Source organism: Magnolia sinica, chromosome 8, assembly GCF_029962835.1.
Source record: "Magnolia sinica isolate HGM2019 chromosome 8, MsV1, whole genome shotgun sequence".
Classification (NCBI taxonomy): Eukaryota; Viridiplantae; Streptophyta; class Magnoliopsida; order Magnoliales; family Magnoliaceae; genus Magnolia; species Magnolia sinica.
This window is the reverse complement of record NC_080580.1, coordinates 34560635-34574393: the sequence shown is the minus strand read 5'-3', so window position 1 is coordinate 34574393 and position 13759 is coordinate 34560635. Positions and strand designations below refer to the sequence as shown.

The 13759-nt window shown below is 39.0% G+C and overlaps 2 protein-coding genes across 4 annotated transcripts; one reads left to right on the top strand and one right to left on the bottom strand.

Moving 5' to 3' along the window:
* Window positions 1-447: 447 nt before the first annotated feature.
* LOC131254221 (cytochrome b-c1 complex subunit 7-2, mitochondrial-like) lies at window positions 448-1766 on the bottom strand (the record flags this gene model as incomplete). Its single annotated transcript, XM_058255219.1, has 2 exons — window positions 1761-1766; window positions 448-657 (listed from the first exon to the last, which is right to left on the bottom strand). Coding segments are annotated over exons 1-2 (216 nt in total), but the record flags the coding sequence as incomplete, so codon positions are not given.
* Window positions 1767-5246: 3480 nt separating this feature from the next.
* On the top strand, window positions 5247-6486 carry LOC131253226 (uncharacterized). 3 transcript variants are annotated; one of them, XM_058254137.1, is made up of 2 exons: window positions 5247-5544; window positions 6203-6486. In XM_058254137.1, exons 1-2 carry the CDS (start codon window positions 5349-5351, stop codon window positions 6313-6315), a joined length of 309 nt encoding a protein of 102 aa, XP_058110120.1. In that variant the 5' UTR covers window positions 5247-5348; the 3' UTR covers window positions 6316-6486. The 3 variants fall into 3 exon arrangements, 1 of the variants encoding a protein (XP_058110120.1); XR_009175027.1 differs by lacking the exon at window positions 5247-5544 and adding an exon at window positions 5936-6066; XR_009175028.1 differs by lacking the exon at window positions 5247-5544 and adding an exon at window positions 5943-6086.
* The last annotated feature ends 7273 nt before the right edge of the window (window positions 6487-13759 follow it).

Sequence of the window (13759 nt, the reverse complement as noted above, 5' to 3'; positions counted from 1 at the left end):
GAAGCCAAATAAGATTCAATTATATCAGCGTAAGAATGTTACTATCCACCGACCTGCCATACACATTCAGGTAAGAAAACCATACAAATCTCTTTAAGAAAGTTGAAATGGGAAGTGGACATTGAGATTTAGCAAACAGATCATTTAACCCCATCTTCAGTGAATGGATCACATAGGAGCGAATTTCAGTGCTAAAATCTTTTCCTCAGGAAACAAGAAACCCAGATCAATTGCACGATTACAGCAGAGTTCTTGACAATATAGCATGTTTGGGCCGTTTGGCATTTAATCGAGCATGTAAGGTGCCAAAGCATAACATAACCAAATTTTTTTTAAAAAAAAGATTGATGAAAACTTCACAGATTCAATCATTTGCATCTCGTTTTATAACCTACAGTCATAGACAAAATTCGGAAAAAATCGATCTAACAGATGGATGACAGATATATACAGAGAGATGACCTGGAGATCTTCGGGAAGATATTCGTGCTTCATGGAGAGATCCATTGCGCGCTTGAGGCGCTGGTTCCTGGCGTCGACGATCTCACGAGGCAGACGGGCTAGGGCCTCCTTGATGTCCAAATCATACATCGGATCGTAGAGATCGTCGTATCTGAGCCCTAGACATGCCGAAAGAGAGAGATATATTATCAACCCCTATGAAAGATATAGATAGAGAGAGAGAGAGAGAGAGAGAGCGTCTTGAATACGTACGGTATTTATACCCGATCACGGACCGACGCCTAATTTTAATTAGCGCCGGTAAATTAGCCACGCACATCGTTGATTTTGGAACTTCTGAGAAATTTGACATAGTGGAGATTGTTGTATTTGATGTCTTAAATCTAATCAGATTCTTTGTAGATTTTTCACACAACTGTGAAATAACGGGATTTGTTTCTGATTTCGTTTATGATTCTTTCCGATTTTGTTTAAGATTCTTTCTAAAACTATATATATAGATGTAAACGGGATTGGGAGGAATTTTAAGGGGATTCTAAGGCTTTTTAAAAAGGTTCTAGGGTTTTTAAAAGGCTGGAACAAGGGAGAGATTTGAGGATTACTCAAGTCTGATAAGTCATTTATCTCTATGTATAATTTTTTCTTTCATAGTGAAGATCTATCGCTTTGTATCATGGGTTTTTCCCAAAAAGGATTTTCCATGTTAAATCTTTGTATTCTCTTGTGTTTGCTTGGTACTCTTGGATTGTTATCCTAGATCCATTTCTGTGTGATTCCACAGTCCAATACTCAACAAGCAGTATCAGAGAAATCGTTGGGGCACAGATTTGAATCTGCAGGATTAACATCAATGGGAAGCATTGTGTATGATATTGAGAAGTACTCAGGAAAAACTAACTTTGAGTTATGGAAGATCAAGATGATCAGTTCCTTAACCAAGCAAGGTGATGATGATGCTCTTGAGGAGAGAAAGTCTGCTATGACTGATGATGAATGGAATACTTTTGATAAGAAGGCCTTATCCTCGATCTGTTTATGTCTCACGGATGAGGTCCTCTATAATGTTTTGAGGGAGAAAATTGCAGTTGGTTTATGTGGGAAGTTAGAGGATATTTATGCTAAAAATTTCACTGAGAATCGCCTACACTTGAAGCTATAGTTGTTCACCTTCAGATTGGCAGAGGGTGGAGATGTGGAGGCCCACATCAGTAATTTTAATAAACTGATTTGCAAATTGCTGGACATGGAGGAAGTGATCAAAGATGAAGATTAGGCATGTATATTATTAAATACTCTACCGTCATCATATGAGTCATTCAGGGACTTATTGTGCATTGGAAATAAAACCCTAAGTGTGGGCACCGTTATCTCAGCCCTTCAAGAGAAGGTCATGAGAAAGATGAATGGTGGCTTGGGGTCATCTTCTGATGCACTGTTTACAAGGGGAAGAAATACTGAGCAAGGTATAGAATCTTGACTGATGTTAGGCACATTCCTAATATAAAGAAAAACTAAAGTGATGGAACTGTGGGATGAATGAACACATGAAGAAGGATTGCATAAATCCTAAAGCAAAGAAAGAAAACTCAAAGGCTTCTTCTAGGGAGGCCAATGTTGTCACATCTGATGAAGAAACAAGTTGAGGTGATGTTCTGTTTGCGTCTATAGTTGGACACTTGCATGACAATCTTAAAGATGAGTGAATCCTTGACACATGAGCATCATATCACATGACTCCTCATCAAAGTTGGTTTGCCGGTTACAAAGAATGCGATGGTGGACAGGTCTTTATGGGCAATGACAATACCTGTAATGTTGTGGCTATTGATACTGTGAGCATCAAGATGTTAGATGGGATGGAGTATACCTTAACTAATGTCAGACATGTTCCTGATATGAAGAAAAGTCTGATTTCTCTCGGTGCACTTGAGGCTAGATGGTGCAAATTCACTGGTATTGATGGTGTCCTTAAAGTTTCAAAAGGGGCACTCGTGGTTATGAGAGCGCAAAGGTATGGAAACCTTTACAGGTTGATTGGAAGCACTTTAGCAGGTGAAGCAGTGACAACTATTGCAGATTCCACGTCTCTACGTATGTGGCATGCTCGTCTGGGCCACATGAGCGAGTGGGGCATGAAGGTACTTTCTGATGTTTAATTCCAGTTTTTAAAAATTTTGATTTAGATATATGCGAGCATTGTATATATGGTAAACAATCTAGATTATCTTTTAAAACTGGAAAACATGTATGTAAGGGAGTGCTTGATTATGTGCACTCTGACGTATGGGGGCCATCGCCAGAGGTTTCCATTGGGGGGTCGTCATGGTTTGTTTCATTCATTGACGACTACTCTAGGAAAGTTTGGGTTTACTTCATGAAACGTAAATCCAAAGTTTTCACCATATTCAAACAATGGAAGACAATGATGGAAAAACAGTTAGTGTGAAAAATAAAGGTTTTAAGGACTAACAATGTTTGAGAATTCACTTCGACTGATTTTAATGAATGTTGCATGAATGAATGGATCAGTAGACACAACATAGTGCGTCACACGCCCAAACAAAACGGTGTGGCTGAGCGAATTAATCAGACTCTCTTGGAGAGGGCCCGAAGCATGTTAAGTAATACTGCGTTGCGGAAGGACTTATGGATTGAGGTCGTTAACACGGCTTGCTACTTGGTGAACCGATCCTTGTCTACGGTAATTGAATATAACATCTTAGAGAAAGTATGGAGTGGTCATAAGCTGAACTACTAAGATTTGCGCATATTTGGTTGTGAGGCTTACTCTCATGTACCGTCAATTGAGAGAGATAAGCTTGACCAAAGAGTAAAAAAGTACATCTTTGTTGGCTATGGTGTTGGTATGAAGGGCTACATATTATACGATAAGGTCACACACAAGGTCATCACTAGCCGTGACGTCAGATTCGATGAAAGCTTCCTATTCCACAAGAATGATCAAGAGGAGCAAGATGAATCAGAAAGGTTAACTGCAGACGTCCAGATTGACACAGATGCTACTCAGGTAAAAATTGATGTACAGACAGAGGTGAAGGAGCAGGTGGAGTAGCTACTTATGAGAAGGAACCTACCGTGTGATCATAGGTTACCGGTAAGATATAGGGACGACTCTAATATCGCATATACTCTCATTACAGATGAGGGGGATCTGTCAACTATTCAGAAGGCTCTTGATGAGCCTTATACAGAAAAGTGGAAGGTGATTATGGATGATGAGATGAACTCGTTGCACAAAAATCACACATGGGAGCTGGTGGAGCTTCCAATGGCCTGAAAAGTGATCGGATGTAAGTGGTTATTCAAAAAGAAACAGGGCAAATACAAAGTGAGATTGGTAACGAAGGGATATGCTTAGAGAAGGAATCAACTTCACAGAGATATTCATGTTGGTGGTTAAGCAAGTATCTATCAGATTCGTGTTGGCGCTGGTTGCCTCATACGATCTCGAGTGAGAATAGATAGATGTCAAGACTACATTCTTACACGAGGAGTTGGAAGAGCAGATCTACATGAAGCAACCAGAGGGCTACGAAGTTAAAGGGGCAGAGAAAAAAGTTTGTACGTTAATGAGGTCGTTGTACGGTTTGAAACAGTTGCCTAGGCAGTGGTATAAAAAAATTTGATTCTTTCATATTGAGTTAGAAATTTACTCGGAGTGAATACGATCACTGTGTCTATTACAAGACACTGAGTGATGACAAATTCATCATCCTAGTATTGTATGTTGATGATATGTTGATCGCCAGTCATGATATGTCTGAAATCAACGTACTGAAGACTCAGTTATCAGGGACATTCGAGATGAAAGATTTAGGGGCTGTAAAGAGGGTTCTTGACGTAGATATTCATAGAGACAGGAAGAAGAGCATACTTTGGTTATCACAGGCAAAATACCTTGAAAAGGTATTAATCAAGTATGGGATGGACCAGGCAAAGCCAGTGAGCGTTCCCCACGCGGCTCACTTCAAGCTTTCCTCAGAACAATGTCCTAAATCAAATGAGGAAAAGCAGGTTATGTCTCATGTGCCTTATTCGAATGCGGTTGGCAGTTTAATGTATGTCATGGTCTGTACGAGACCAGATATTTCATAGGTAGTCGGTGTTGTGATCCTACGATGTGGTTAATCTGAAATATGAAATTTCATCATTTTTTGTCAACGTATATATTTTAATTAATTTATTACAATCACTATATCAAACATTACATATGTCCCCTCATTAAGGATATTAATATTAATTTAATAATTACATTCAAACTCTTATAAATATGCTACATAATTTCAATGCATTAGTATTTTTGAATTATTAGTAATTCCATATACAAGTTGCTAAATATAGCTAAAGAATTTAAAATTATCATTGACTTTAAATCCCCTTGATTTGGAATTTAGGTATTTGAAGACTAAAGACAAGTAGGGCCTATGGTGGAGTTTACATGGAATTCAATCCATTTACATGATGTGTCTAATCACGATGAAGGTTTCAAAACGCCGGTGAGTTATTCCATGTGAATTTAAGTGGCATTTATATTATAAGTTATTTAAGAAAAGTTTATCTTGATTTTTTTTACTTATAAAACTGAACTGATTAAGTAACTTTAAATTTTTTAAGCAGAGGAGCTCCTGATCTCGTGATTGCCCCCTTTCTCAGCTCGCTCTGAAATGCCCTTCCATCTTCTCCTATTTTCGCCCCCCCCTCCCCCGCGTCCAGATCAATCGAATGGTCGCAATCAAGTATGACGGAGTCTCGTTGTAGAAAATGAGAGTTTGGCAGCCATTTCCAGATCTAATGGAGTAGTTGAGAGTTAGGGTTTAGATCAGGAAATCGCTATTTTTCGCTGTCGTTTTCGTTGCCGTATAGCGATGAATCGGAGTTTCAGGGCTGCAGAGTCGCAAATGCAAGCGCCCGTACAGCAGCAGAGGCAAGGGAGGAGCCTTGGAGCTGTGATGAAGGACAAGGAAGAGGATCTTGCGTTGTTTCTCGAGATGCGGAAGCGCGAGAAGGAGCGGAATAGCTTGCTCCTCCTCCACACCTCTGAAGATTTCGATCCTTCTTTAGGTATGCGCTCCGATGGTTCCCACTGTAACATTCAGACTTCGTGGGGTTAGATTCAGTTCTTTCCAGACCTTAGGTTTTGAAAATGCTGCCAAATTGCTATTTCGCATCATCATTTTATTTTATTTTTTTGGTTTCTTTATTAGTTTTCTATGAATCGGATGTCAATGTCCAGTGAGTGATAGCTTCAGAACTCAGATATTCTTTTTTATTCGAATTTCATTTTTGACAGTGAAACGTTTGAATCTCCTTTGTAATTTTTGTATCTACGGCATACATGTTCCTGAGGTGGACCCCTCCATGTAGATGACCTACTCGCGACATTGGGCCAGTCTACTCATCAGATATGGTGTAGGACACACACGAATAGATGTTCGGTAGCAAGTTTCTATCTGGTGTACATTAAGCATACAAGTGTAGCCCACATGATGGGTGGACCGGCCTGCTTTTTTGGTTGGGTCATCTACGAGGTGGGGGCCACCTGATGCACGGCTTGGATGTCCCAAACACGTGCCATTTTGACATGTATGGCTGCATTTGGAATTGTGTGTATCAAAATCACCTATTGTTAATTAGTGTTATCAATCTTGTAAAACTGGACTTATCCACAAAGTAGTAGATCTTTTCCATCCTCTAACTTGCAAATGTTTCTGGATAACAGGGTTGAAACCAGGCGGTTCTCCCATATTCAAGATAGTGTCATCAACACCACGTAAAACTGCTTCTGATGACTTCCTAAACTCCGACGGCGAGAAAAATGATTATGATTGGTAATGTCACAGCATCTCATCTACTTATTAAGGAATGCTGAAAAACATTGATGATAAGGATTATTTGGGCACACCACCAAGTTGTGGTTGGCAGGGCTTCCAAAGTGCAGCCAGTACATTTGGTACTTGGGAAGAACCCATCAAGCATGTTAGCATTTCCCACCCTTTCCTTCCCCAATCACAACTGAGGTGTCATTCTTATCTTATAATTTGGCAGCAGCATCTTATCGGCCTGGGAATCAGATCGCCCAGATTTCCCCCAACATCAAGAGTTCTGGCAGGTTTTTTGTTGTAAAAATTGAGTTGCAAACTGTAAGGCACATTATTTATTTATTTATTTTTTTAAAAACACTGTAGAATCAAACAAAACTACTTGCAAAGGATTGGAGATGCACGTGCATACCATGTATTGCAGCACTTCTACCACCAAAAGTTTCAGAAAATTCCTATACAGAGGAATTAAAAGTGGTGGTGTAAAGAAGCTATGAAGACAATTTTCGACAGCCCTCTATAGTTGTGTACTATAGAGTTAAATGTAAAGCATGCATCCATATTTAATATAGTGATAAGGTTTTTATGGATTGTGTATGTATAACTATTAATATTTAGTTTAGAACGAAAGTTGCATATGAGTAGAAAATAGATTGATTTGGTAGAGTCATTAATCACAGCAGTTGAAGATGGGTGCAAGATAAGTTCTGGAACAAAAGCAGGGATGAGGTTTTGAAGCAGTACCTTGGTACAAGGTTCTTTGTTGGAACGTGTTGTTTGCATCATGTACTGCACTAGAATCACTTTTGGGCATAGTTTGTTTCTTGTGCAAGGCCAACATTTTGAGGGGCAACACTTCACGTTTGCCTCTTCCATAGCAAGCATGTCATCCTTTTTTAAAGATGGCAATTGAATTTGCCACAACTCAACAATGAGACATACGTAGAAAAGCTTGCTTGGGGGTGTTTGTGTGGTTTTTTTTCCTCCCACACTGGGCACTACGATTGGGTGGATCCCTGATTATAAGGTCACGAAGAGCTGGATGAAGGGACCACACGAATATCGGGTCTTCTTTGGTCATTCCACGCTCTCTTCTCTCACTCGATTTTGCTTGTTGCCGTCTCACAAGGGGCCCTGCTTTTGGCATCAGGTTTCTTTTAGTGATTAATAAAATCTGACTTCTTTATTCAAAGAGAGAAAAAGAAACAAAAGAAAGGCTTTTGTTAGAAAGAGATGGGAAATTAAGGGCAGTCTATGGTCCATTGAATCCAAATATAAAATTAAGGGGAAAAAAAAAAGACCAGAAAGAAAAAGAAAAAAGCAGCAAGCCTCCAAGTCAAAAGTAAAATTGGCGCGGAGGTATTAGTAGTTTTTTTTTTCTTTCTTTTATTTATTTATTTTTTTTTTTTAAAGCACTTGTTGTAAAAGCCTTCCTATTATATTTTGAATCATACATTTAGTGGGCCCCAGCTCTGATTGCCCAGGATTTGGAAAGAAACACCCATGGTCCAAGGATGAGAACCAACTGACCTATATATGGCTTGTAAAAGTAACGTTTTATGGTTGTTTGTGGTGAAAGAAACACCCATGGTCCAAGAATCTTGTTATCCCTCGGCATATTATGGTTGCTTGTGGTGACATATTATGGTTGTTTGTGGTGCATGAGGTTGTTTGCTTATGGCTATGCTCCACTTCAGACGCTGTATCTATACATATTTTTAGTCAGTGAGGGATTGCCAGTGTGCTGGCCTTTAACCAATTTTAAAATGGACAAAATTCTCCTTTTAAAAGAAATTTGAAAAAAAAAAAAAAAAAAAAAACCAGATACAAAATTCAATCCCAGGCCTTCCCAATTGACAATCATTCCCAGCCCAAGCCCACAAAATTAAGGCCGGAATTGGGGGAAAGAGGCCGGTATGGAGGAGCGCATCTAATGGACGGATTGGATGTCACTCAAAAATCACTATGTGCTCCTACACAGCTTGAACCTATTGTAACTGCCATGATGTATACATGAAATCCCTTCCATTATAAGGGTAATCCCAATTTATGATCAGGGCCAAAAATCAGGCTGGCCTGTGATTCAGGTGGGCCACACCAAAGAAAATAGTTAAGAGAAATGTTCACTCTTGATTTTTACAAGGCTCACAGTGATAATAATATAAAATTCACTCCAACTATTAGATGAAACAGTAAAATTTACTCACAGGGCCCAAACATAAGGCCCATCCCTCATTCAAGTGGTGCCACACCAAGAAAAAACAGTTTAAAAGGTGAGGACTGCCCTATACGCTATTTCCAATCGTGTGGTCCATTTGAATAATAGATTGGACTGATTTTTGAGCCTTGGGCTTAACACTAGTGTGGTCCATAGTGGTAAGGGTGGATTCACATAAACATCACAGTGGGGATAAGACTGCCCTGAACTGCAAATGCCTTGCTCACACTGCTCACACCAATTTGGGTTAAGAAATATGAAATCTAACGGCAGATACTCTAACGATGATTACCTAAATTCACAATAATACTGTATTGAAATAAATTTTTAAAAGCTACCGGAATGTAAATTGAATAATAGGCAGGTAGTCTTTTATAAACTTCCCTATTTCTTTCTTTTATAAACACCAACCTTATAGGGCTGTTTGCAAGGTTGGGTGTAGGGTTAGGAATGTGAAGGGTGGCATGCTCGGTTTATTAATGCAGGGATGAACTTGATGAGGTCGATCACCGTCTTCCTCAAGGATAACTACTCCAAATCCATGGAATTTCTCTGGACTCCTCACAGAGGCTTCTCAAATCACCGAGGAAAGAAAGCAAGAAAATACAAATAAATTCTAATAAATTTAAAATTTGATTGATTCATGAAATAAATGAGTTCACAACCCTTAAATAGGGATACAAAGCAATAGGAGAGAAATCAGAAACAAACTATAACTAAAACTCTTAGAAATTCGTAACTTATTATAAATAGTAAATTTACTTTTATAGTAAGTATCCTATGTGGCTTAATCACGTTATTCTCCTAATTATTCTTAGCTAAAATAGCTCATCCTACCCCAAAATCAAATATGGTATGTCGAGTAACTCATTCCGATTTGCGAGATATGCCTATTTTAAGGTTCGATGGTCTTGATCACTTCTGTTGACCGGGACTTTTCTAATCCATCTTGACCATGAAACCGTCCGCGACCCACTCTACGTAACTTACTATAAATAGTAATTTTACTTTTATAGTAAGTGTTGTATGTGGCTTAACCACATTATTCTCCTAATTATTCAGCTGGAGCTCATCTCAGTTTGGCCCTCCCCTTTGGTTTGTGTTTTGTTGTATGATAGGTGAGGCCTGCTTTATTTTGTAGAGCCCACCCGAAATTCAAGGCTGTAAATATTTATTCTGGCTATAAAATTTAGGTGGGAAAATTTCATCTTTTCTTAATAAAAATAAATAAATAAATAAATAAAATCATAGCAATCCGACCGTGATACAACCCACTGAAGACGAGTCAATGTATGTCTTTATCATGGATTGTCAAAAGACGATTCTTACCCCTATGGCATCAGAGAACTATCCTGAAGCTTCTAAAGTAGAGGAGAGCTCACTCTTAATCAGCATTCGAGATTTTGTAGCGGAATCCATAGAAACCGGCGAGGTGTACGCCGTGGTGGTAAAGAGCGAGGAATTAAAGCCCTCAGACATTCCTCTAATATTAAAGTGGTTCCTGAATGAATTTTAAAAAATCTAACCCACATATTGGTATTGCTCATGAACATATGGCCTGATTTGATAGGAAAGAGCCTGATACAGCAGCAAATACTCAGCTATTTAAAACCTGTTCCAACTGCTAAAGTAGGGTTGCATCCTATTGCAACATGTATGGACGTTTTTCAGGAAACCTTAGAAAAGAAAAGAAAAAACAGAGTTGCGAGTGAGGCTAGATAATTTTTGTTGATCCATAGGGCCACTAGAAGTGATGGTCAGATGATTGTCACCTGCCATTCATGGATTTGTAGATTGGCCATGCTAAAGGATGATTCAAAGACATTGATTTGTTAGTTGAATGTGAACTATCGACATTTTCTTTTAATGGTCCATCCAACTTCAAATGCAATACTGATGGTCACGACATTGAGGTTATTGGATTGGAAATTTTGGCATTGGGGTTTTTTGGTTTTGTATCCTGGGGCCGTTGGATTTCAGGATGGGGAGTGGCATGTGATGTTTGTGTGGTTGCAGCTTGCAATCCCATTGAGTGGAGCAGGGCCTTTGTTAGTAAGAGAGGCCGGTTCAAGCTCTTCAGGATGGGGTAGGCATTTCTATTCCCATCTTGTGTTTTCTTATTCTATTAAATGATAGGTGAGGCCCGTTTTCCTTTTGTGGAGCCCACCTGAAATCTTTGGCCTGTACACCCCCTGTTCATATATACAAAGAAATAGAGTTTTTCTTAAAAAAAAAATAAAAAATAAAAAAAAAAATTTTAAAAATGAAAACATGATACAAATAATACAAAGCATCTGGCTCCACCCAAACTACCAATGCATTACCCAATGCCCTTTAATTACCACCTTCCTTGACAAGCCAACCATTCTAAGCATTACCCATATCTACATTCTCCATCGCCACCAAGCCCTGGATCTCATACTGGAGCTCACCCCAACTATGGAACAAACGGTTACGCCTTCCGCTACTGACAAGTTCTCCTAGACCATCCGCCAATGAATTTCCTTCTCTAAAGGTGTGGGCAATCCTAAAATTTATAACAATTCTCAAGCGGGCAATAGCCTGCACCCGGTACAAAATTTTCCACTAAGCTGGTGCAAGGGGATTAAAGATGGCATAAAAAACAATTTTGGAGTTATTATGGAATACCATTACCGAGCCCCAAGTCGATGCAATACTTTATTTTTTTAATAAAAAGGGCTACACCCCTGTATCTTTGTTGAAAAGAGTAAACGATGTACAGATTATTGCCATCAAACCCCGCATGTGTTTCAGCCATAGTATTAGTGACCCTGTCATAGAAGTTATGAGAGGCAAAGATAACTTTTTAACTCGTGGAGAGTACCTCCTCGACCGCACGGGGCTTGGCTCTGTCAGGGACTCCTAGTCTGGCCCCATCAGTTCTCTAGTTGTGATCTTCTCATTGGTGTCCTCCTCTCCTTTTTGTAATGGACTTTTTGTAATGGTGGGACACCTCCTCTGTAAAGTTGCACATTACAGGAAATATACATATTCATTTTCAAAAAAAAAAAGAAAAGGGCAAAGATAACTTTGCTTGCGTGATCTAAAAAAAAAAGAAAGAAAAGAAAAAGAAAAAGAAAAGAGAGAGAGAGAGAGAGAGAGAGAGAGAGAGAGAGAGAGAGAGGCAAAGATGGATGGCCTGCGTGATCTCTATAGATTCCACCCCCTTCAAAAAAAAAAAAAAAAGAGGCAAAGATAACTTTGCCTGCGTGATCTCTATAGATTCCACCCCCTCCACCCTCACCAAGATTTCCACTGAAGGATCCATCCACATTCAGTTTTACCCATACTGTCCAAGCTTAGCACATTTTATATTAACACATTCCTGTTCCTGCCTAGCCCATCCCTATTGGTATTCACAGTTTTATCTATACCATCCATTATGTTGGAGACTATTATGGTTTGATAATTCTAACCATCTTGTTAGTTGTACATCAATATACATTTGAAAATGAAGCAATGATTCACATTCGTCAGGCAAAAGAATTACATCAGTTGGATCAAACCATTGGATCATAGAAATTGATTCTTTCTTTTTCCTTTTTCCAAATCATGGTCAAACTCACTGGATGAATATCTCATCAAACTAATATCAAGTTGGTAGTCCAAATGCTGAATTAATTCCTCAAGATTGTAACTAATATCGAGTTGGTAGTCCAAATGCTAAATTGATTCCTTAAAATTGTAAAGTCATTTTGAAATGTTTTGCATAAAATATATTAGTGATTAAACATATTAGTGAGTCAATGCTATTCTTATTATAATATGATGTTGTCTTTTTCTTATTAAATCTTATATATTCAATATCAATACAAGTAGACACTTAAACCAAGATTAAATATATATAGAGCTTGTTTATAGAAGCATTCAACAGACTCCTTTTATTTGGAAATCTTTCTCAACATAACTACCAATAATAACTTATTAATGACTGAGGTTAGAGAAACCTTCGTCTAATATTTGCAGCCTAACCTGTCTGTCTCGGTGAATCCCGACCCCAAGATACAAGTCCTTGATTGCATGCATTTTAGCAACAACATCTCCCATATGCATTCGTTTTCTTGGAGATTCCACATAGCACAACACACCAATTTTGACCATTGAAATCAAGCAGCCATGCATTCTGTTTCTTGTGTTGATATGATTTTCCTTGCCTTGAATAACTTCTTTTAAGAGCAGTTGTGGATCAACAATCTTCATTACTCATTCAGCCAACACTTTCATGGCAAAGATGGCTCAGAAAAGGCCCAGTCGATGACAGAAGTGATCCGGACCATCGAACCTTAAATCGGGCGTATCTTGCAATCCGGAATGAGTTATCTGACGTAAAATATATGATTTTGGGGTAGAACGAGCTACTGAAGCCAACCAACCTAGCTACGCCGGGTTGCGCAGCCCGGAATTGTGAAAAACCCCTGGATCGATGGTCGTTTCCCCGTTTTAATTTCGCTTTTACTATAAATAGTAAGTTTTAGTTTGATTATAACTCTTCATCCGTCGGGCTTTAGGAGTTGCGCCCAACGTGAAAAGAGCTTAGAATAATTAGGAGAACGGTTTGGTGAAGCCAAATAGGACACTTACTATTTTTGGTCGAAAACCTTGCGCACTAGTAGACATCACGACCGTCTATAAATAGTAAGTTTACTATTTATAGTAAGTTGCGGATTCTAAGAGTTTGAGTTGTAGTTTGATTCTAATTTCTTTCCCATTGCTTGGTACCCCTATTTAAAGGGTTGTGAACTCGTTTTTATTCATCAATTAATCAATTTCGAATTTATTAGAATTTATTTCTATTTTCTACTTTCTTTCCTCGTGGATTCGAGAAGTCTCTGTGAGGAGTCTAGAGAAGTTCCGTGGATTCAGAACAGTTATCCTCTTCAGGAAAAGACGGTGCTCGATTCTGTTCTAGGGCGAGTTCTGTTTATGTGAAACCCAACCCACCAGGGAGGTTGTTGTCTGTTGGGATCATCTGCTCACAAGCTGGAAATGTTTGCATAGTGAGGCAGCTGTGAAAAGCTTGTGCATAGATGCTCTTATGAGGCAGGACCATGGGTAATATGTGGGCAATTAGCTACCTTTGCTTTTGTACCACTGTTGGAACCCACACCCAACCACCCTAGCAAGTGTGTTACACCATGTTGGGCCCAGGGCCCAAAAATCAACCCAATCTGTGATTCAGGTCGACCACATGATTGGAACCGTGTACTAAGGGCGATGT

Excerpts from the sequence above, each read along its gene's own strand:
- LOC131253226 (XM_058254137.1), top strand. The coding sequence starts at position 5,349 with ATGAATCGGAGTTTCAGGGCTGCAGAGTCGCAAATGCAAGCGCCCGTA. Across the intron at positions 5,545-6,202 it reads AGATTTCGATCCTTCTTTAG|GGTTGAAACCAGGCGGTTCT; the intron begins GTATGCGCTCCG and ends TCTGGATAACAG.